Raw genomic sequence first — 25,084 nt, forward strand, 5'->3', positions numbered from 1 at the left:
CAGCTGAGAGGGACTAGAAGAAATGACACCCTAGTGGCAATGAGCACCTAGTGACTTATAATACCATCTTCTAATAAGAAAGAAAGAAAGAAAGAAAGAAAGAAAGAAAGAAAGAAAGAAAGAAAGAAAGAAAAGCCAAGTCTCCCTAGAGAAATGGCTGATTCCAGAACCAGGACAGGAAATATACAAGACGAACCTGGAGCATCTCATAGTGCCAGAAATAAGGAAGTCCTTGGGAAGGAAAAAAATCCCAGTGATGGGGCTATCAAAATGGGAGCCAACTGAAAGAGCCACCCTATGGCCAAGCTGGAGTAATTCGAGCAACAAAAATAAAGAAAGTAGTGTTGAATCATAATCTACAGTATAAAATAAATATCAATGAGTCCATACTCAAAGAAAAATGATTGAATAATAAATAGGAAAGAAGAGATAAATCTCCCATGCAGAAGAATTCTAAATAATGTCTGTAGATATTTCACCCTCAAGGGTGTGCAGTAGAACGCCCATCTCTTAAGTGTGGGCTGCAGATGGTGACTTCCTTCCAAAGAGCACAGTAGGAAAACGGGAATGGATGAGTAGAGGAATCTGACAAACTACCTCAGCCAAGTGGTCAAGGTCAGCATCAACAGTCATAAATCATATCAATAGCATTCACCCTTGGCATGATGAAATGAGACTCCACTTTACCTCTGTGTCTTCGTCCCAAAATTACAAAACCCCAGTGTAATCATGAGAAAACCATCAGACAAATATTAATAGAAAGGTATCCTGCAAAATATCTCACTGACACTCCGCAAAACTGTCAAGGTCATTGAAAACAAGGAAAGCCTGAGAAATTATTACAGCCAAGAGGAGCCTAAGCAGACATGACTACTTAGTTTCCTAGGGATGCTGAAACATCCCCAAAATGGGTGGCTTAAAACAACAAAAGTTTATTTTCTCACAGTTCTGGAGGCTGGAGTTCTGAAATCAAGCTTGGCAAAGCTGTGCTCACTCTGAAGCCTCCAGGAAAGAATCCTTCCTTACTTCTTCCAGCTTCTGGTAGCCCCAGACATTCCTTGCCTTGGGGACACATCACTCCAATCTCTGCCTCCACTGTCACATGACCATCTTCTCCCCGTGTGTCTTCTCCCCTTGTTATAAGGACACCAGTCATATTGGATTAGAGACTACCCTACTCCAGTGTGACCTCTTCTTAATTATATCTGCACCAACCCCATTCCCAAATAAGGTCACATTCACAGGTACTAGGGATCAAGACTTCAATGTATCTTTTTGAGGGATGTAATTCAACCCATAACAGTCCCCACACCAATTGTTATCTCCATTTTACCAATGAGAAGCCCGGACTTGGTAGAGGAAAAGCAACTTTCTCAAGAGCACATGACTAACAGAGTGTCAGTCAGGTTTCTAACTTAAGTCTGCTGGTTCTCAAGCACGGGTTTCTCCACTACATCATATAGTCTTTTTCATCCGAGACATCCCTTCCTGCCTCTGCCCTCATGGTTCATCCTCTTTTAAGTTACAGATGAGCAAACTGAGGTCTAGAAAGAGGTAGGCATTTGCCCAATGTCGTACAGGGAAACAAAACAGGCAATAAATTTTGAGGTTGAGACTTTTAATTAATATATTTCAATTCAAAAATGCCTAGTAAAAATCTGACCAGTCAGCCATGTGCAGAGAGACAGAGAGAGAGAGGAGTTCTGGAAGTTGATAGGCTCTGGATCAGAAGGTGCCATGTTCACAATAAAAGAGTTGTCCATGGCACTGAGTTTTCAGTTCCTTCTGCAGTTTTCCCTCCCATGCCACTCTTTCTCTAAATAGTGACCTAGACGAGAAGAGGACAAAGCAAAGAAATTCTTAGAACAGGTCATCTGTCTCCTATAATCTGTCAGAAGTTGGGGCGTTGTGGGTCTCATGGTGCCCCCAAAAAGAAGCCCAGACTGCAGATGCATAGACACACGCTCTGTCTTCTTTGCCTGTAAAAGTTCTGTGCCTTTTTCTCCAAGAATGTCAGGGCCATCGTTATCGGCACCCACCTCTGTGATTGATTTTACAAAGGCTGAAGCTATGATGATAGGCTGGAAATGCCACCACAGTCACTTATCTCCCTTCCTTGCCGATGGCCAATAACTGGGCTGGTGTAAGGTGGTGTCATGGGATGAAAAACGGTCCTACAAATATATCAGATTCTAACCTTTGCAACTTGTGAATATTATAAAGATAAAGGGTCCTTATAGATGTGATTAAGTTAAGGATCTTAGCAGGGGAGGATTATCGTGGATTATCAGGGTGTGGGCTTCAAATGCAATCACAAATGCCCTGAGAAGAGAGCACACTGTGAGGTCACAGAGAAGGGGAGAAGACAATGTGACCACGGAGGCAAAGACTGAAGTAGCACAAGTCAGGGAATGCCAGCTGCCACCAGAGGCGGGAAGAGGCGAGGAACAGATTCTCCCCAAATCCTCCAGAGCACAGATAATCCTACTGACACCTGATGTTCACCTACTGATACTGACTTCAGACTTCTGGTCTCCAGGATGATGACAGAATAAATGTCTGATGTTTTAATCTACTAAGCTTTGGGGAATTTGTTATAGCAGCCTCAAGAAAATAATACAGTTGATAGATTTATTCCATTACCAAGTGGGAAGAACTCTTTAAAGCCAATGTAAGTTTCCTGATTTATACTGATCATTGCAGGAGTGAGATGCTGTCCCGTGATGCCCATGTGCACACCTCTGCAGAAATGAAGTCCACTCAAGCCCTGGGTTTCCATCTGATTAAGGAAGAAGTTAGAGCTAAAAGAAGCCAATATGCAGTGTAATTATCTCATTTCTCAGATGAGGAAAAGAAGATCCAAGGATGTTATTTAGCTTGTCCAAGATCAGTTAAACCAGTTCCTAATGAGTAAAGCTACTTGAGGTCTCTAGACCTAGTGCATAGCACTGTACTACACACACACACACACACACACACACACACACACACACACACAATTGGGTCACAATGACAAGAACACATTCAATGAAGTAATGACAAAAATAGGAATAAAAGAATCAGGATCTAGGGAAAATATGATTAAAAGATTAAGATCAAAGCAAAAAAATTAACAAAATACACAGACTCCTCAGAGCCAACACCTTATCTATAGTTGAGCTTCAGAATAGATGGAAGGAAGGAAGGAAAGAAGGAAGGAAGCAAGCAAGCAAGCAAGCAGTAAGGGAGAAAGAGCGAGAGGGAGGGAGAGAGGGGGAGGGGGGGAGAGAGAGAGAGAGAGAGAGAGAAATTTGCACAGGAAGCTGAGGCAGATCTTTCCTCAAGGGAGTTTTCTTAAGAGGGAGGGAGGGTTGTGTTGAAAAAGGATAGAGGAGCAAATAAGGAATTGCCAAGGGACACTGCAGCCCACTGAGGCGGGTGCTTACAGTGTCTGCTCGCTGGGTGGCCAGGGCCTTCCTCCTGCCCTGGTGAGAGGAACAGGTGCGGGCTGCGACATCACTTGAGAGAGGAGCCTGGGGAGGTTTGAGAATTCAGGTGGCCCCTGGCTCTTCTCTGCCCGGTTTCCTGAGGCCACTGCCACTTCCCTGCAGGAAACTAAGAAAAGGATAGGGACAGTGACTGGACCAGGAGGGAACCCCCGCAGGGCACCTCGGAATTTGAGTGGGAGATCCCCTCCCAAAGGACAGATGAGCTACCTAAAGGTATCCCTCCAGCTCTAGGGAGGGCTAAAGTCCTTTCGTTGTCATATGAGACAGGGACCCTCTGCAGAAGGAGGCAATTTCTAGACACCCGGACTGCTCACTCATCCAGCCTGTGTCTAATGAAGCCGGTTGGCTGTTTGTGTATCACCTTTTCTGTGGTCTGTCCTGGCTACCACCACCTTCAGCTCCAACCTGAGCTCGGGCTCCCAGGATCCTGACCTTTCTCCTCTGGTCGGTTCAGCTGTTGTCTCAGGTGCACAGCCTGCCCTTCTGGAAGTGGTCTCCTGATGCCCTAAGCAGTGACTGCCTCCACTGTCCCAGAGACAGCACTTCCTAAGTGGAAGCCTTGTTAGCACCCCCCAGGGTTCCTCATTCATTTTCAAATCCTTCTGGGCAGGTCTCTCCCTGAGGCATCCCCACTTCTGCAGGACAAATCTCTCTGGTTCCCCAGGTTGTCCCAATGTGAGGAACATTGAACTTCCTTTCTGCACCTGCTCATCATGTCCAATGCTCTGCCCACAGGACAGAAGGAAGCATTGTGACCTCATTCCTGTTCACACCTGCTGCCCTGAAATTCTACCTTCGGCTCCAAGAGATGGTCTACTTCTGCCCTTCTGTTATAACACTAATGTGTTCAACTTCCTAAAACCTGTAGAGCCATGATGGGAGTTCTGGAGGAAATGTTCCACTGAGGAGAGCCACAAGGAGGAGAAGCAGAACACAGATAAGAGAACCCAAGGTTAGAACCAGGGAACTGGCACGGCCCAACGTTCCAGTGTTTAAGCAAAAGAAGGGAGAGAAGGGGCTGCAAAGTCACTTGGCAGCGGGGGAAGATGAGCACCCTCGGGTGCAGGAGAGAGAATATGGGGAGTGGTTAGTAAAGACCTAAATACACAAGCAGAGCCAGAGTTGCCCTCCGACACGGTACTGGAGCCGTCACGCTGATGGAGGCATTGCTGGGCCGGATGGGGCAGGGTTTGCTTGTGGTCTCCTCATCTTACCCCACCCGCGGCAGTCCTCCTGTGCTATCCTGGTCCCGGAATCCTGCACCTTACATGGTGAAAGAGAGTCTGCCGACATGATTAAGTGAAGGGTCTTGGGATGGAGAGATTATGCTAAAATATGCAGGGGGCTGAGTGCAATCACGGGGGCCTTGTAAGAGGGAGGCAGGTGGCTCAGAATCAGGAGGAGGAGGTGCAAATAGAGCAAGAAGTTAGAGAGGAGAATACAGCCCACTCCTAGACTCTGAAAAGACAGGAAATAGATTCACCCCTAAAGCCTCTAGAATGAACACAGCCCTGCAGACACCTTGCTTTTAGACTCTGACTTCCAGAACTGTAGAAGAATAGATGTGTGTTGTTTTAAGCTACTGAATTTATGGTAATTTGTTACAGAGATAATAGGAAAGGAATACACTTTTGTGTAGTGCAGGGAGGGTTGACAGGTGTGCATGGGGAGCTCAGGACTTTTGCCAAAACTTCAGGGGCCAAGATACGCTGCAAGTGGCAACATCAGCACCTCCTAAGGTTCCTCTTTCCACCCCTGGGTCATTCACCCACTTAGAAGAATGCTCTATATGTTGCCAACAAGGTTATCTGTAAAGGTGGCAAGGTCAGGTCCACCCAGAGCCCTATGAAATCCTCTTCCCAGTTGACAGCATTGCATTTGTTAGGGCCAGTGAGACTCAGCTATTCTGCCAGCCTCCAAGCTTATTAACTGAAGCTGTCTTACCCTGTCACTGTGGGGACACTAGGGGCCAGCTCTTATTTCCTGACTCACACCCAGACAGAGCAAAGGGACCAGGGAGAGCAAGTTCAGGCAGACCACAAGGGTGCAAAGAAAGCACTTCTCCAGCCCAGACAGCCCACGGGGCCAGCACCAGCAACACCAACATTGTGCCAAGGCCCCTGCCAACCGCGGATGGCATCCCAGATGCTTGCAAATTGAAGGCGAAGAGATGGGAGGCCTCTGGCTGCCCGCAGGCTCCATTTCCCCACTCTGTGTGTCCTATTCCCTTAATAAAAGCAATTTCCAAGCTACTTCCCTGCAGAGCATTAGCATAAACGAGCTCAGGCAGTACCATCCTGATTCTTTCATTTGAAGCACATGCTCATTATAGACTTTCTTTCAAATAAATCATATTGCTGGCTGCAAAGGAGAATATTTCTCTGGGCCCACATGACAAGCCAGCAAGAGACAACAGCACCGTGGTCTCTGTGACATGCCAGGCACTAGGGCCTTACTCTCAAAAGCTGGAAAGGGCCTGGATTACAGCTACATTCCTACTGAGTTCCTAAACTAATACAACTGATCCACAGGTGCATCTTCTATAGGGAACATTATTTTGCATGCACCTGCCCTACTTGAAGAGGGCTAGAACGTGAGGCTGTGGGACAGCAGGGGCAGGACAGCCACCGGGCCCTGCAAGGCTGTATAAGGCAGTCGTCCCAGGCAGAGGTGAGCCGGCACAGAGCACAGAGCCTTCTGATTCCAAAGCCAGTACTTTCTCCACCAGCCATTCTGTACCATTACTGGTAACCCCAGTCCTTGTGCTGGAGGCCCCCAAATTCCAACATGCCTCCTACAAGTAAGTATAAGTCTCCAATAGGCTACTTAAACTCATGTTAACCATTTTTCCTACCTAGTTTTCCAACTTGGTACAAAAGAGCAGAAAATGGTCATTGATTGGTCACAGTCCAGGGCACTCAGGCATGCGTGCCCACCCTGCCCCTTGTGGCAGGCACTCCTGGGTAGGGCCTCCAGCTCTGTGTGAGCCCAGCCTAGGATCCTTCTCTTCCACCTTCATTCTGACTATAACTGGGCAAGAAATTTATGCTGCTGTCTTGAATTTTCTGGGAAGAAACTTCAGTTAGACTGGGAAGTCTAACTCTCTCTTAGACTCCTATATCTGTACTGGGAGTTGTTGCATCTGGCACTTAATAAAGGGGCATACAGATTTCCATTTGGCTATTAATCCTTGTGTGCAAGCCCCTCACCTGATAGCTACACAGGGAGGCAGGTGTGATTGAGCCCAGACTTCCACAGCTCAGGAAATAATGTCATTGGAGGTCCTATGGCAGGCCCTGGTGAAGAAGTAACTGTAACTGGAAGAGAATTACAGGTCTTGAGCAGTCCACACTTAATTCTCTTCAAATCATATCATGGTATTTGGGAATTATCTAAATGACTTGCAACTTGGCCTTGGTAAGGCCAGTAAATGCATTTGATTTAGGGTTGGGTTGTAGGACAAGGGTCCTCTGTGGTAGGCAGAACAATGGCCCCCAAGGATGTCCATATCTCACTCCCCAAACCTACAAATATGTTAGGTTACATGGTGACAGGGAATTAAAATTGCAGATGGAGCTAAGGCTGATAATTAGATGACCTGAGATTATCCTGGTTCCTCCAGATAGATCCAACATAATCACAGGGTCCTTAAGTGAAAGAGGGAGGCAGAGGAGGGAGAACCAGACCCCTGGCACCTGAGAACCTAGCCTGCCATTGCTGGCTTTGAAGATGAAGGATGGGAGCAACAAGTCAAGAAATGCGAGTGGTTTCTAGAAGCTGGAAAAGGCAAGGAGGTGGATCCTCCCTTAAAATCTCCATAAGGAACTCTGCCCTACTGACACCTTGATTTTAGCCCAGCGACACCCATTTTGGACTTTGGGCCTCCAGAACTGGGAGACAAAAATTGTGTGTTGGTTGAAGCCATTGTGTTTGTGGATACGTAGAAAACCCTGTCAGAAACTTTGTTTCTCAACCTCAGTACTATTGACACTTGGGACTGGAAAATTCTGTTGTGGGAGCAGTCCTGTGAACTGTAGGATATTTAGTAGGATTCCTAGCCTTTACCCACAATATGCTAATAGAGACCCTTGCCAAAGTTGTAACAACCAAGAATGTCTCCAGACATTGCCCTGAGTGGGACAGAAGGGGGAAAATCACCCCTGGCCCAGAACAGCTGTTCTGAACCCTCCATGGTTATTCATTCTAATACACACTTTGTCCTCAGACACATTGGATTCTGTTCACTGACCTTTTCTATATGGATGCTTCTGGATGAGGCCTTTGATGCCAGCTGAAAAGTAAGTGCCTAGGGAGATTCCACACAAAGCCGTCATCAGTCTCTGACACCTCAGAATGAGTTTCCATTATTTCAAGCAAGCTGAATTGATGGGGAGAGAAAAAGGGATCTGAATGTGCTATTAAGTAAAGAGGACATAGAACTAACATCCAGATGGATAAAAGACAGACTGCCCACCCCATGCAATACTCTTTATCATTCGAGCTGGACAAGAACATGCACTTGAGTAAGACGTAATTTCTGCTCTTAGGACCTCACTGTCTCATAAGGGAAACTTGTGTGCAATTTTTTTAAAAACCCTCAATAGAAACCAAAAGGACTATAAACACACTATGGTCATGTATTCTGAATCAGGTATCCATGCCCTGGGCACAAGCTTCAAGAACGCATAACAGTAGGACCAAATATTTTAAATCAACACAACCTCAGAATATGGGGCCATGCCACCTATAAAAGGCATATGCAAATTGCCACCAGAAGTTTCCAGGGCAGAGACCTCGGTATGGGCAAGAGGAGGAGGGAACCACAACCCACATAAGAGAAACATGTGCACAAAGATGAAGGATAGGAAAGCATATGGCACACTATTTGGAATTAACCAGCAATTCCAGATAGATGTAGCTGTTTGAAGATAATTCCAAATATACATTATTAAACTTCAAAGAATAGATAAAACAGAAATGATTTTTATCATTTCTGGGTTAGGCGTCTGGCTCTTGAGTTCAGCTCAGGTCATGATCTTACAGTTCATGGGATTGAGCCCCGCATAAGGCTCAGCGCTGACAGTGTGGAGCCTCCTTGGGATTCTCTCTCACTCTCTCTCTGCCCCTCCCCTGCTCATGCTCGCTCTCTCTCAAAATAAATAAATAAACATTAAAATTCTTCAAGGGTAGGCACCAAGGATTTAACCTGGATTCTTCTCTCTCCTAATCACCTATGGTGTAACTTTGGGCAAGGCACTTCTCTGTGCCTCTGTTTCCACATCTATAAAATGGGAATAGTAATGTCTTCCCTCAGGTTCATTGAAGGAGTCATGTATCCGTGTGATGCTCTTGACAAAGTGCCTGGACCATGCTAAGTGCTCTATAATTGTTCCTATTAATATTATTGGAAGTATTGTTAGTGCTCAAATAATGTCACCAAGGCACGGGCACATACTGCCTGGGGCAGACTTGGGGAAGGGGCACAGCCATGGCCTGGCACACCCCAGGGGCAGGCACCTGGTGGGGCACGGAGGAGAGTCAAGCCTCCCTGGCAATCAGCGAAGGGTGACTATGTTTACAACCTCACCCATGTGCTCTGGGGCTCAGACTGGAAGGTACTGCATGTATGACACAGGGCCCATCTGCAGAGCTGGGGCCTTCTCCACCTGCAGCCCCGACTGCTGTTAGGGACTGGTGGGGCCTGTCATGGGCCTAGGGTGTAAATGCCTTTGAAAAAAGGGTCTCCCCTCACCTCCAGCCAGTTGTCACATGAGAATGTTAGCAGATCTTATTTTTATTTATTTGTTTTGAGAGAGACAGAGATGGGAGTGAACAGGGGAGGGACAGAGAGAGGGAGAGAATCCCAAGCAGGCTCCGCACTGCCAATGCAGAGCCCAAGGCGGGGCTCCGAACTCACTAAACCCTGAGATGGTGACCTGAGCAGAAACCAAGAGTCAGACGCTTAGCCAACTGAGCCACCCAGGCACACCCAGCTGATCTTATTTTTAAGGAAAAGGTGGAAATCAGAAATTCGTGGGGAGATTCCCAGTTTTAAAACACAGTGCCAGATAAATCAGCTCATTGGTCTGTGAGCCAGATTCAGCCCGTGGGCCACCCTTGTGAGACCCCAGGTTGAAGGCTTACGAAATCATCTTTCTTGACATACCCTGTGATATGAGAGCACCACCAGCAAGGAGTCTGGCTAGTTCTCTGGTAAGACTGACGAATCCCGGAGGAAGAAATTATTTCTGACTTTCCTCTGGAAGAATCTATATATTGATTTAAGTAGCACTACTACCTTAATACCACTTTACCGCCACTTTACTGCTGCAGCTGGCAGCTTGCCAACCTCTTCGAGGCCAGGAGGATGGGAGTCACTTGTTATGTCCTCGCCCTCACAGCCGATCCACGACCACGTCCAAGAGAAGGGCTCGGGTCCATATCTAGTAGGTCTGCCACTCCCACTGACATTTAGGCAATGCCATCCTCTTGGTTAAACCCTGTTGATGCTTCCTCACAGATCCTCACGCCCCCACCTGACCAGGTCATCCTGCACACTGCGCTCTGTCCCATTCAAAGCACGCATTGTGTGCACTTGTTTGACTGCCTTGCTTGGAACCACCCAAAGACTCTCTATCGCTTGCAAGTAAAACATCTGAGCCCTTGGCATTACATAAACATCCAGGCAGTGGCGAATATTTATGTGTGCTTGAGTACTGGGGGCGATGGGAGTGGTAACATCAGGCAGGATCCATATTCTGAAGAGCCTTGAACGCCGTGCTGAGTTGCTGGCGGCCTTGTGTAGGTAGGCAGTGGGGAGCTACGGAAGGTTGGGAGCAGAGAAGAACCCTTGTGTGGTCAGCATTTTGTAAACCTCAACACTCTGTTTGCTTCTTTCACGGCACTTATCACAGTTTGTAAGTATTTTCCTGACATTTATTTTTTTCCAAGTCTCCCATTAAACTTCAAACTATGAGAGGGGAAAAACCCCATGTGTGCTGTTCACATTTATTTCTCTACTACCCTGTAAGTACCTGGAGCATAGTAGAAATTCAAAAAAAGGTTGTTGAATAAATGGGTAAACAAATGATGAATGCAGGAATGAATGAGTAGAATTAGCACAAAATTAGCTATAGGTCCCATTCAACCCATACCCCACCATTCCTGTTTGTATGTAAGATCCTTCAGAAATATGTCAAGATAAAATGTGTATTGTGGTGAAGCTTTGCAATGCAGGATGAAGCAGCAGTGACTAGACATTAATGATGTGCATTTTTATTCAATAAGGCAAAATGCAGAACAGCCACCAGTAGGTAATTAGAGGAATAAGACCTTCAAGAGTGCTCATATGCCATAATTAATTGAAAAATCTGCTTACTGTTACCGGGAGCATAAATGCCAAGATTTGGTATTCAACTTGGTCTATATGCATGAAAGATCAAGAGAATTAGCAGCAGTGTTTGTTCAGGTATGCCTTATTTTAATTCATATCAATCAAGTTCTAGAACAATTTGGACATATGCTGAAATGTTATCAAGGACCTTCTTTGGGTAGTGACATTTCCTTGATTCTCCAAATTTTCAGTAATAAGCCTGCATTATTTTAAAACTCAGAAAAACAACAAAACCTTAAGAAAGGATTCCTAGGAAGGAAATCAATTTATTGTGTGTATCAGCTGAGGCCCTATAATTTTTCAAACATTTTGGTCCTTAGACTCACGAAGTGTTAGAGTAGGTAGAAATCTTGCAACATCATCTCATAAAGCTCCCTCATGTTTCACGGGTACATTTTTGACTACACAGTGTCCCTCCCCCTCTAGTGTGATTCTAACAAAACTGTCAGTCATGGGGATGGGGAATGGAGGGGAGTGTGGAGAGACTGAAAAACAAGATCCATGCTAAATAATCAGAGTAATTTAGATCATTTCCCTGGAAGCAGTAATTAATCTGGCAGTGTTCACATGACTCAAGAGCCCATTTAAATTACTTATGCTTGGGAGAGGATCATTCTCTTTGTCTTAGCCCTCATGTCAAGGAAAGACCTGGGTTTGGAATGATTATTCAAACCTTGCGTAACAGATGTGCCTGGCCCAACTCCTTGGACTTTTCAGAAAAAGTGTTAAACTAATTAATAACCCTTTTGGCTGAAGGTTTGAATTTACTTTCTGTCACACACACCAGAAAGAATTCTTAATAAATAGCCACCATGACAAACACTATTTGTTTATTTTATTTTAATTTTATTTTATTTCATTTTATTTTATTTAAGAAAGGTAGACTGCCATATTCAGTGCCTCATTTGGATGTTTCTGGAGTTTTGAAAGCTTGCCTATATTATGTTCTTCTGCAAATGGACATTGAGGGCTTGATTAGAGGTTCTAACAGGGGAGCCTGGCTACTCATATATCCTTGACTGAAGAATGATTTTCCCCCATGGGTGTGGTCGTTCTCTTTGATCAAGCACACAGCTTTGGGAGGTATGCACATGCAGCAGTTAGGAAAGAAGGGGACACCTGTCTAGACAGCCAGAGCAGCCAAGTCAATCCTCTCATGAATGGGGCCATGGATGTCCCAGCCAGATCATACTCTCAACCTGTCCCCTTTATTAAGTCTCCAAGCAAGATGACTCCAACACATTCCTGGGTCTCCTATTTCAATGATTTTTTTGTTTTTCTAATAGAGTAAAAAAAAAATCATTCCTTATGTTCAAATTAAACTTTCTGCTATAATTTTAAGTTAAAGACTTCTGCCTCCACCTGAGATAGAGTAACAAGAGTTAGATTTATCTCCCTACTGAAATGACAACAACAACAACAAACAGACCAAATATATGAAACAGATTAGTCACTGGATGTTAGGCAGTGAAGGACAGTGATTGCTGAGATGGCTAACTAATAAGGTGAGCCCTATAACTGCCACAGATGAACCTGAAAGAATTTACAGTCTGCAGCCTAAGAAGGGGGAAGCCAGATAGAGCCTGATGGATTCTGTGAATTGAGGGTCTGGAGAAAAGAAGGTTGCTGGAGCTGGGAAGACAGGGCACCAAAAAAGGAGAAAACTGCACAGTGAGTGGTCTGTAGAAGGTCCTTCTGGGCATCCAGCACAGTATTGAGCAGCAAATACATTTAAGGGAACTACATGCTGCTGGGGAAAAACCATCTGGAAGGATTGAAGAACAGTGCCCAGTGCTCACACAAGACTGTGAATAGTTCCGGGGCGCCTGGGTGGCGCAGTCGGTTAAGCGTCCGACTTCAGCCAGGTCACGATCTCGCGGTCCGTGAGTTCGAGCCCCGCGTCAGGCTCTGGGCTGATGGCTCGGAGCCTGGAGCCTGCTTCCGATTCTGTGTCTCCCTCTCTCTCTGCCCCTCCCCCGTTCATGCTCTGTCTCTCTCTGTCCCAAAAATAAATAAATGTTGAAAAAAAAAAAAAAGATTTAAAAAAAGACTGTGAATAGTTCCTATTCCTACCAGGCAAAGGGGAAAACACATAACTCATGGCACACTGGGGAAAATTCCCAGGGAAGCCATGCTTCGGTAGTAGGGAATAAATAGTCCTAGACTGAGCACAACTCTGAGCCCACCAAAAAACATCACAAAACAAGAGCCAAAAAGATCTATTTCAAAGTAACTTAATTGCATCCCAGACCAACGTTGAAGGATATTTATAGGGATATAAAAAATAATCAGCACTAAACAGGATAAAATTCACAATGTTTGGAACCTAATCCAAGATCATCAGATATGTAAAGAAGAAAATATGACCCACAATGAGAAGATTAATTAATCAATAAAAACTGACCCAGAGCTAACACAGATAGAACAAGCAGAGAAGGACATTAATAATTCTTCAATAAGCATTTATTATAACTATTCCAATATGTTCAAAAGTTATGTAGAGACATGGAGAATATTTTAAAAAGACCCAAATGGAACTTCAGGGGATGACAACTACAAGGTCTAAGAGGCACCCAGAGTAGATTAGACATTTCAGAGGGAAAGATTAGTGAACTTCAAGACATAGCAATAGAAATTATCCAAAATGACACACAGGATGTAAAAAGAATCCCTCCTCTCTTCTGCGCCCCCAAATGGAAAAAGAATCAGTGAGCTGCAGAATAATTACAGGCAGCCTAAAGTGTAGGTAGTTGGAGTCTCCAGAAGAAACATTAGAGAGAGGGGGTGTGGATAGAAAATATATTCTTTTAAATGAAGAAATAATGGCTTAAAATTTTCCAACTTCAGTAAAAATTATAAACCCATGGATGAAAAGAGCTCAATGAAACCCAAGAACAACAAAAACAAAACAAAACCCATGAAGAAAATGACACCAAGACATATCACAATGAAATTGCTTAAAAACAACGATAAAGGGTAAAGCTTTAAAATATCCAGAGAATGACAGGTTACATACAGAGGAACAAAAATAAGAATTAGAGCAGGATTTGGTGGGAGGAGCCAAGATGGAGGAACACCATGGAAGTTTTTTGTGTGTCTCCTGCCCATGAAATACAGCCAGACCAACACTAAACCATCCTGCACACCGAGAAAACTGATCTGAGGATTCACACAACAATCTGCACAACCTGAACCACAGAACTCAGTGGGTATGCGGCGTAGAGAGGTAAACTGAGGGAGAGAGAAGCCGCGGAGGGCAGGGAGCCAATTTTGTGTGCGGAGAGAGGACGGAGACGGGGGTGGGGGGGATACAGGAAAAGCACGCCCCCAAAAAGCAGCTGGAGAGAAAGTGGAAAAGTGGAAACAGCCACAGGGACTGAACTAAAAAGGGAGAAAGGAGAAAGGAGAGGGTTTAACTTCCATTAAGACTGTAAACAGGGGAGGGCAGAGTCTGAAACGCCGCAGCTCCATACCTGGCGGTGCTCTGGTGGGAAGGGCGAATCCCCAGGAGCAGAGTGGGGTCCGGGCGGTCCTCGGGCCACACGGGACAGGCGGTTCCCTTGCTGGGAGGACATCTGGCGGAGACTGTGGCTGCCCACAGTCACAAAGACCCCAGCAGACCCCAGAGAACAACCACATTCGCTGGTGCTGGAACAGGGTCGTTGTGGGTGAAGCCTGATGCCAGATGTGCGTTGTGATTTTCCATAATCCCTGAAACGCTGCTGCTACACTGTCTCGCGAACTTTTTCTGGGTCGGGCTGGCACCCAGCCGCAGTCTCAGGACATCGGCAGCAGCATGGACCGCAAACGTTCCTGGGTGCAGCCGGCACACGGCCATTGCTCGGTGAGACCCTCCGCAGAGGGGCAGAATGGGTCAAAGCCGCAGTCCCTCAAAGTTAGGGGTGGGGAAAAAAAAGCCGCGCCGGAAACAAAACTCAGGAGGGAGGTGCTGCCTGGGGCTTGGTCACAGACTGTGTAAAATCAGGGAGTGGACGGAGGCTGAAGACAAAGGACAGGTGCGCGATTGCTGATCCAGGAAAAGTTTCAATACTAGAGACTGGGTAGCTGAGTGACGCCATTTTAACCGCTCCCGCGCATGCGCATACACACCTACAAGCACCACAACAATCTACCCCAGTAGGCTAGCAGCGCCATCTAGTGGAGAACGGAGGCATTACACTAAGCCCCGCCCAACTGGGCCAATCTCACTCTTCAGGAACATAAGTCTCTCCGCCTGGTTAGTTTATGGACTATAAAGTGCTTCATAGTTTGATTTCTAGGCGAAAATGAAGTAATTTCAGTCGTACTTCAATCTGTTCACTGGTCCAACTATTTAATTTTCTTTCTTTTTTCATTTTTCTCTTTTTTAATTCTTTTCTTTTTCTTGAATACAGAAAGAGAAAAAAATTTCATTTTTATTTTTAATTTTTACTAAAACTATCTTTCTTTACTTTTTATAATATATTTTTTACTTTTGTGTAAATTTTTTCAGAACATTTCATCCTAAAGCAGCGAACTATACATTCTTCTCCAGTGTACATGGAATGTTCTCCAGAATAGACCACATACTGGGACACAAATCAGCCCTCAACAGGTACAAAATGTTCAAGATCATACTGTGCATATTTTTCAGATTACAACATTATGAAACTTGAAATCAACCACAAGAAAAAATTTGGAAAGGTAACAAATACTTGGAAACTAAAGAACATCCTACTAAAGAATAAATGGGCTAACCAAGAAGTTAAAGACAAAATTAAAAAGTTCATGGAAGCCAATGAAAATGGTAACACCACAACCCAAAACCTCTGGGATGCAGCAAAGGCTGTCATAAGAGGGAAGTATATAGCAATCCAGGCCTTACTAAAGAAGGAAGAAAAGTCTCAGATACACAAGCTAACCTTATGCCTTAAAGAGCTGGAAAAAGAGCAGCAAATAAAACCCCAAACCAGCAGAAGACAGGAAATAATAAAGATTAGAGCAGAAATTAATGCTATCAAAATAAAAAAAACAGTAGAACAAACAGATGAATGAAACCAGAAGCTAGTTCTTTGAAAGAATTAACAAAATTGATAAACCACTAGCCAGTTTGATCAAAAAGAAAAAGGAAAAGACCTAAATAACTCAAGAATGAAAGAGGAGATATCACAACCAACACAGCAGAAATAAACACAATTAGAGAATATTATGAACAATTATAGGCCAATAAAATGGGAAATCTGGAAGAAATAAATTCCTAGAAACATATACACCACCAAAACTGAAACAGGAGGAAATAAAAAATTTGAACAGACCCATAACCAGTAAGGAAATCGAATTAGTAATCAAAAATCTCCCAAAAAACAAGAGTCCAGGGCCAGATGGCTTTCCCTGGGAATTCTATCTGCCAAACATTTAAGGAAGAGTTAACACCTATTCTCTTGAAGCTGTTCCAAAACATAGAAATGGAAGGAAAACTTCCAAACTCTTTCTATGAGGCCAGCATTACCTTGATTCCAAAACCCGACAGAGACCCCACTAAAAAGGAGAACTACAGACCATTGCCCTGATGAACATGGATGCACAAATCCTCAATAAGATATTAGCCAGTTAGATCCAACCATACATTCAAAAAATTATTCACCACGACCAAGTGGGATTTATACCTGGGATGCAGGGCTGGTTCAATATCCACAAAACAATCAGTGTAATTCATCACATCAATAAAAGAAAGGACAAGAACCATATGATCCTCTCAATAGATGCAGAGAAAGCATTTGAAAAAATACAGCATCCTTTCTTGATAAAAACCCTCAAAAAAGTAGGGATAGAAGGCTCATACTTTAAGATCATAAAAGCCATATACAAAAGATCCAGTGCTAATATCATCCTCAGTGGGGAAAAACTGAGAGCTTTCCCCCTAAGGTCAGGAACAAGACAGGGATGTCCACCCTCACTACTGTTATTCAACATAGTATTGGAAGTCTTAGCCTCTGCAATCAGACAACACAAAGAAATAAAAGGCATCCAAATTGGCCAGGAGGAGGTCAATCTTTCACTCTTCGCAGCTGACATGATACTCTATATGGAAACCCCAAAAGATTCCACCAAAAAACTGCTAGGACTGATTCATGAATTCAGCAAAGTTGCAGGTTATAAAATCAATGCACAGATATCGGTTGCATTCCTATACACCAACAATGAAGCAACAGAAAGAGAAATCAAAGAATCGATCCCATTTACAATTGCACCAAAACCCATAAAATACCTAGGAATAAATCTAACCAAAGAGGTGAAAAATCTATGCACTGAAAACTATAGAAAGCTTATGAAAGAAATTGAAGAAGACACAAAAAAATGGAAAAAGATTCCATGCTCCTGGATAGGAAGAACAAATATTGTTAAAAAGTCGATACTACCCAAGGCAATCTACATATTCAGTGCAATCCCTATCAAAATAACATTAGCATTCTTCACAGAACTAGAACAAATAATCCTAAAATTTGTATGGAACCAGAAAAGACCCCGAATAGCCAAAGGAATCTTGAAAAAGAAAACCAAAGCAGGAGGCATCATAATCCCAGACTTCAAGCTACACTACAAAACTGTAATCATCAAGACAGTATGGTACTGGCATAAGAACAGACACTCAGATCAATGGAACAGAATAGACAACCCAGAAATGGACCCACAAACGTATGGCCAACTAATCTTTGACAAAGCAGAAAAGAATATCCAATGGAATAAAGACAGTCTCTTCAGCAGGTGGTGCTGGGAAAACTGGACAGCTACATGCAGAAGAATAAACCTGGACCACTTTCTTACACCATACACAAAAATAAACTCAAAATGGATGAAAGACCTAAATATAAGACAGGAAGCCATCAAAATCCTTGAAGAGAAAGCAGGCAAAAACCTCTTTGATCTTGGCCGCAGCAACTTCTTACTCAACACGTCTCCAGAGGCAAGGGAAACAAAAGCAAAAATGAGCTACTGGGACCTCATCAAAATAAAAAGCTTCTGCATGGCAAAGGAAACAATCAGCAAAAGTAAAAGGCAACCAACAGAATGGGGTGAGATATTTGCAAATGACATATCAGATAAAGGGCTAGTATCCAAAATCTATAAAGAACTTACCAGACTCAATACCCAAAAAACAAATAATCCAGTGAAGAAATGGGCAAAAGACATGAATAGACACTTCACCAAAGAAGACATCCAGATGGCCAACTGACACATGAAAAAATGCTCAACATCACTCATCATCAGGGAAATACAAATCAAAACCACAAGGAGATACCACCTTTACACCTGTCAGAATGGCTAACATTAACAACTCAGGCAACAACAGATGTTGGCAAGGATGCGGAGAAAGAGGATCTCTTTTGCATTGTTGGTGGGAGTGCAAGCTGGTGCAGCCACTCTGGAAAACAGTATGGAGGTTCCTCAAAAAACTAAAAATAGAACTACCTTATGACCCAGAAATTGCACTACTAGGCATTTATCCACGGGATACAGGGGTGCTGTTTCGAAGGGACACATGCACCCTCATGTTTATAGCAGCACTATCAACAATAGCCAAAGTATGGAAAGAGCCCAAATGTCCATCGATGGATGAATGGATAAAGAAGGTGTGGTATATATATACAATGGAGTATTACTCGGCAATCAAAAAGAATGAAATCTTGCCATTTGCAACTATGTGGATGGAACTGGAGGGTATTATGCTAAGTGAAATTAGTCAGTCAGAGAAAGACAAAAATCATATGACTTCACTCATATGAGGACTTGAAGAGACAAAACAGATGAACATAAGGGAAGGGAAACAAAAATAATATAAAAACAGGGAGGGGGACAAAACAGAAGAGACTCATAAATACGGAGAACAAACAGAGGGTTCCTGGAGGGGTTGAGGGAGGGGGGATGGGCTAAATGAGTAAGGGGCGTTAAGGAATCTACTCCTGAAATCATTGTTCCACTATATGCTAACTAACTTGGATGTAAATTAAAACAATAAAATTTTTAAAAAATAAAATAAAATAAAATAATAAAAAGAATTAGAGCAGGATTCTAAAAACTTAAAAATAATAATAATAAAAGGAATTATAGCAGATTTCTTCTTGAAAATGTTGAGAGCAGGAAGACGGTGGAGCAATGTCTTGAAAGAACTGCACTGAAAGAAAGCCTGTGAACCTGGAACTTTTTACTCAGTAAAAACATTTCAAAACAAGGGCCACATAAAGACGTTTCAGTCATAGGAAGACTGTAAGAGTTCATGTCCAACAGACTTGCACTACGGGAAGTGAGAGGAAGTCCTCTTTGTGGAAGGAAATTGATACTGGACGGAAATCTGGAGCTACACAAAGGCACGAGGATCACCGGAACTGATAAAGCCATGAGCAAACATGTAAGATTCATTTTCTTACTATTTAAGTTTTAAGTTGCTCTTCCTTCACTTGGGTCTCAATGACCTCCAACACTTCATTAAAGCCCTTCCTATAAGTGAAGATGAGTCACATAGCCTTTTATGCATCTCTCCTAATTCACATCCCCATTTCCATGGACTTTCATTCTCATGGTCTCGCTCTCTGAACCACTAGGACTTGTGCTTTTCCCTCTTCTAGCTTCTCCCCACCTTCTTGAGCTATGTAACGAAATGTCCAGAACAAGTATCATTCATACCAATAAAGCCATTAAGTGGCTTGTCTGCCACCTGTTCCACTAAAGGGCTTTTGATTACTTATGAAAACTTGCACATTATCCTTGTCCTGGAAACTTGTGGTGCATATTGGCATATTAAAGTTTTAAATAAATGAAAAGGTCGGGGAGCCTGGGTGGCTCAATCGGTTGAGCATCCGACTTCAGCTCGGGTCATCATCTCACAGTTTGTGGGTTTGAGCCCCTCATCGGGCTCTGATCTGACAGCTCTGAGCCCAGAGCCTGCTTCGGATTCTGTGTGTCTCCTTCTCTCTCTGCCCCTCTGCAACTTGTGCTCTGTCTCTCTATGTCTCTCAAAAAATAAATAAACGTAAAAATTTTTTTTAAATAAATGAAAAGATCATTACTAAGGCAACCTAAGTAATTCATCCCAGCATTTCCTCCAACTTACTGACTACAGGATCCTCAGAATGCAATTTGAAAATTATTGATCCCATTCAATGTCCTCAGTTTATAGATGAGAAAACTAAAGTCCCAAAAAGTAAAGTAATTTGCCCAAGATCACACAGGGTGTTAGAGCAGAGACTAATACTTAAGTCTTCTGCCGGAAGCCCAGTGTCTTTTCCTCAGCACTTCATCCAGAAACCTTGGGAATCTTGAAAACTTCCTTAGGAATGTCCTGTCCTTCCAAGACCAACCTCATAGCCTTCAACTTGGCCTTTCGCTGTCAAGTTTCTTTCCCAGCACAAAACTCTGCACCTCTAGGACTCAGTGGATGCCTGAGCACTTGGACAGAAATCAAATCTTCAGATCATAAGCCTCTGCAGGGACAGCAAGCTGGTTGTGAAAGTGCCATCTGAAAAGACAATGCTGTGCATTCTCGGAGGTGACGATTCTACTTGGAATTGGCAGCCATTTCTCTGTCATCACTTAGTCATTTTCCTGTTCACTCAGAAGGCAGCCCTGGCTGTGCTGGGAGCGACAGATGCTCTGGGGAGCAGAGCCCGGCCCATCCTACCCAACCGGCCCCGCTTTAAGCAAAGGCTGAGTGAAAGGGGCAGATGTGGAGCCAGACTATTTTGACAGGGGATTGATTTCTCCCCCTTCTCCCCAAAAGCCTTTTTTTCCCTCTCCTTATGTTTGGATGAATTCTTCCTATTCTCAACGAAAAGCGAAGAGGTACAGCAAGAAATCATTCCCCAGGGCTTGGGGAGACACGTGGGAGAAAAGGCACAAAAAGGAAACCTCAAAGGTTTTCAGCGCTGGAAATGGTTAGTGATCAGATCCACCCTGATTGGCTCATCCCACTGGGCACTACATATGATTAAGGTAAGGGAAAGGTGGACTGATGTTAGTTTTTTTTTAAAGCTCTCTGCTATTGGAGCTTGATAGAAAATTCATTTCAAAGAGACTTCTGATCCTCTGGTTGGGAAAAAATAACCTAACAAACATGTTTGCTTATAAATGTGAAGTCCCCTTGGAATAGCTAACCCAGATGAGAAGAAGAGTAGACAAAACAACCGAAATCAGGATCTCGAAGAGATGTCAGCCCTCCTGGGCTCGCTGCATTCATAACAGCCAAGGTGTGTAACAAGCGGATTCTTACCACGTGGTCTATACATACAATGGAATATTATTCAGCCTTAAAACAGAAGAAAATCCTGCCATATGTGGCAACATGGATGAACTGTGAGCACATTATGTTAAGTGAAATAAGGCAGCGCCAGAAAGCCAAACGCTGCACAATTCCACTTACATAAGGAATCTAAAATAGCCAAACTCCTAGAAGCAGAGACAGGAGTGGTGGTTGCCACGGGCTTGTGGGAGGGGAAGTTGGGCATCATTAATCACCGGGTATGAAGTTTCCGTTCTGCAAGATCAGGTTCGAAAGTTCTGCCTCACAACGTTGGGCCGATCTTTAGCAGTTGTGTGTTGTACATTAAAAATTTTGTTAGAAGGGCAGAGCTCGTGTTAAATGTTCATACCACAGGGCCAAGGAAGGAAGCTCAGCCGGTGAAAAAGTTCCTGGGGTAGAAATGGGGCCACGATGATAGCACCGCTGTCACCCCTAACCTCAGGGGAAGCCCACAATGTGCCACATCTTTTGTTAGCAGTGTTTCGGGGGCTTTAAAGCACTTTTCAGGGGGAGGGGGAGAGATGAGCGATAGGGAAGAAGATGCTCGTGTGGTGGAAAGGCCAACATGATCAAACAATGCGTGTGACAGGATTCGTAGACTGAGTTTATTCTCTTCCTTTTTTTTTTTTTTTAATGTCTATTTATTTTTGAGAGAGAGAAAGCACACGCCAGGGAGGGGAGGGGCAGAGAGAGGGAGACAGGAGATCTGAAGAGGGCTCCAAACTGACAGCAGTGAGCCCGATGTGGGGCTTGAACTCAGGAACCGTGAGATCATGACCTGAGCCGAAATCAGACGCTTAACCGACTGAGCCAGTCAGGCGTCCCTAGGCTGAGTTTATTCTTGCAGCGAATGAAAGATTGAGCACAGAGAGCTGGCAGTAACCTGCTCAAAAAATAAGATCTCATTTAAACCTCACACCCAGGCTATGAAGAATCATTATTCCTATTTTACAGACGGGAAACCAGAATTGGACAGGTATACTGGGTTGCCTAAGCTCACTCAGCCCTTTCTGGAGACTGGCAGAACCAGGCTGCATAACTTGCTCTGACCCACTCCGGCTCATGTGCTCCTGACCAGTCTGCTTTTGATAAAACTTGCACACCCCTGAACTTAATTCTGGATCCCTTGATGGTAGGGCAGTGTGACGTATTTATTTTGTAGTGCTCTCCCACTGCCTGAAATCCAGCAGGTGGGTACTCAATATGTATAGGCTAAATTGCAATACCCAACCACCCCCCCCCCCCCAAATTAAATCCTACAAATTATCGTGGAGAATATTTTCCATAGAGATCAGAAGTTAATTAATTTGCCTGCGATTACATAGCTGGAATGTGACCCAGGTGTGCCTCAATAAAACATTTACTGAGGACCCTCAGCCAACCTCCTAGTGGCCCTGTCAGGGCATCGCAAATCTCCACAGCTTGCACACCTGTTCAAGCCAAGGTGAAAGGTCCCCGAGGAGGAGCAGAGGAATGTCACTGACTCTCCATGGGCAGAGAATGTCCTGCCAATTCTTTTCCACCGAGGGTAGGATCCCAGAGTCAGGGCGGAACAGCAGGCAATGGGAGGCTGGGTGAAGGGAGAAATCAATAAAGGAGTCAATCATTCATCCAAAAAAAAAAAAAAAAAAAAAAAAAAAAGCTTTGCACACAGACTGTGAATGATAAAGCTTCCCAGCTTCAGGAAATTGATTCTGGCAAAAAATCTTTGTTCAGCTCGATTCTCTTTGTTCCCATAGGGATCTCTTGGTGATAACAAAAGCTCCGCGTGTCTGGAGGAAACAGGAAACAACAATAATTGTTTTGTTTGCACAAATGCAAAGTGGATGTCTAGTCATCTGGAACCAGAAATAAATTTGATTTGAGTATCAAAAATAAGAAGTGCCCTTCTACGTGCCAGCACGCCCGGGAGGTGCAGGGCTCTGGCTCTCCTGCGAGCTGCTTTCTGCCTGGGTGTGTGTGGGGTTGATGATGTCACAGCATTTCAGCCTCCTCACCTGCTGCCACCATGGGTAGCAGGTGAAGGAGGCAACGGGTATCTATCATATACTCTGACTGTAAAACTTTTACATACAGTACCTCATGCATCTTCTAACAGCCATATGAGACTGGCATGATTTCCTATCCCCGTGTTACTCAAGGGGAAATTAGGCTTTCCAGAGTATAACTGACTTGCGCTGGCTCATAGAGCTAAGTGTCAGTGCCTGGATTCCAACCCAGCTTCAATGTATTCCTGAGCCCATGTTCTTCCCACCTTACCGAGGTGACCACAGTGCCTTGGACCCAGACAGCTGCTTTCTAATTTCAGTTCCCCTCCTGAGTACTGGTGTGAACTAAACAAATCACTTCCCCACTCAGGGCCTCAGTTTCATCATTTGCAAAAAGATGTTGACTTCAAACTTGCCAGTCAACACTTCCTTCTAACAGTCTGTGGTTTTATTATCCTAAGTGGTCACTGCTGACTTTTTGAATGAGACACCTGTTTCCTTCATCCCTCTAGTCCCTTCATATTGAACTGAGAGGGTCCATCGTGCACCAAGTCCCAAGGGAAAGCCTACTTACAAGTTGTGATTGCCGGAGAAATTGAGGATTTCTTCCCAACTTCCTGCCACACCTACTGGAGATTGTTCTTTTCGTATGTATTAGCATCTGACAGTGTCTACTTGTTATTTTCAATATTGAATACTCATAAAATGTTTAAAGCATAAGTAATTATAATAAAGTTACATCCACATATCCACTACCCAATTTCAGAGAACATAACCTTCAACTTCAAAGACCCCACTGAACTCCTCCTCCATCCCATCTTTTGAGAAATGACCACTCGTCTAATTTTGTATTTATTATTCATTTGATTTTCTTTGTATTTTGCTGCTTCAGGCCCTTAAAAATATAGTTTAATTTTACATGTTATTGAACCTTCTGCAAATAAACTCACATCGCATGTATTCTTCTGCAAATTAGATTTTTTTGGCCTAATAATATTTCCCTGGGAGTCATCCACATTGTTGCATATCGCTATTTTACGTATTCGGTAAGACCCTACTGGATGACTATTCCTAAATGTCTTTATCTAGTCTACTATTTATTCCAGATGCATGTTCAAGTGACGTCCTGGTTTGGGGCTATTATGAACACTTGGCAGTGACCTTCCTAGACAAGTCTCCTGATGCATGTGTATAGGAATTTGGCTGGGGTATATGTCTAAAGAATAGAGAAGCTGGGTCATAGTACGTACATTCTCAAATTTATCAGGTTATGCCATTTATTTCCAAAATGGCGACCTTCCACCAGGAATGAAGGAAACTTTGTGCTTTTCCTCCTGTTTCCCAGCACATACTTTTTTTTTTTTTTAACCAATGTTGTGTGACAAATGTTATCATTATGGTTTCATTTTGCATTTCCCTGATTATGAATAGTTTCTTTAACAACTATGGCCCATTTGCATTTCTTTTTCTGTGAAATGTCATGTCTTTGGCCACTTTTTCTAATGAGCTCTTTGTTTCTTACCACTCGTCTGAGTTCTTTAGTCTGGATACTAACCTTTCTTCTGAATACTAATTAAGTGCCTTCTACATATCATGGCTAGGTTCACTTCCTTCATAATATCTTTTAGTAAACAGAAGTTGTTAGCCCTAGTGAATTGACTGATCCTTTCTTATACAGGTTTTTGTTTCCTTTTGTTTTGGAAGTCCTTCTTTGAGGAATTCCTCCTTGAGGGCATGAAGATATTATCCTATACTGTCTTCTAGTATACTCTATACTTCCAGCATACTCTCCTACTTGGGTCTTTCACCTATTTGGAATGTTATTTTTATGTATGATGTGAGGCAGGGAAACAATTCATTAATTTCCTTGTAGATAACCAATTATCAGCCTCACTTATTAAATATTTGCACATTTGTTCTTGAGCTATCCTCGTCTCTTTTT

At 43.6% G+C, this 25,084-nt stretch overlaps 1 protein-coding gene and 2 long non-coding RNA genes across 4 annotated transcripts in view; 1 reads left to right on the forward strand and 2 right to left on the reverse strand.

Moving 5' to 3' along the window:
• The window catches only part of LOC125161008 (uncharacterized), a 102,142-nt gene extending 87,193 nt beyond the window's left edge, over positions 1-14,949 (reverse strand). The window contains exon 1 of the long non-coding RNA XR_007150439.1: positions 14,355-14,949. This is a non-coding gene — a long non-coding RNA (uncharacterized LOC125161008). The remainder of the gene's footprint in view (positions 1-14,354) is intronic.
• LOC125161005 (uncharacterized) lies at positions 1,602-4,261 on the reverse strand. The gene is made up of 3 exons (XM_047850574.1): positions 3,850-4,261; positions 3,426-3,594; positions 1,602-1,828 (listed from the first exon to the last, which is right to left on the reverse strand). Exons 1-3 carry the CDS (start codon positions 4,247-4,249, stop codon positions 1,726-1,728), a joined length of 672 nt encoding a protein of 223 aa, XP_047706530.1. The 5' UTR covers positions 4,250-4,261; the 3' UTR covers positions 1,602-1,725.
• On the forward strand, positions 14,054-23,982 carry LOC125161006 (uncharacterized). Of its 2 annotated transcripts, none has more exons than XR_007150436.1 (2): positions 14,054-14,107; positions 22,894-23,982. It is a non-coding gene; the product is annotated as an uncharacterized LOC125161006 (long non-coding RNA). The 2 variants fall into 2 exon arrangements; XR_007150437.1 differs by lacking the exon at positions 14,054-14,107 and adding an exon at positions 18,868-19,267.
• The last annotated feature ends 1,102 nt before the right edge of the window (positions 23,983-25,084 follow it).

The sequence above is a fragment of the Prionailurus viverrinus genome, chromosome A2, assembly GCF_022837055.1.
Source record: "Prionailurus viverrinus isolate Anna chromosome A2, UM_Priviv_1.0, whole genome shotgun sequence".
Lineage (NCBI taxonomy): Eukaryota > Metazoa > Chordata > Mammalia > Carnivora > Felidae > Prionailurus > Prionailurus viverrinus.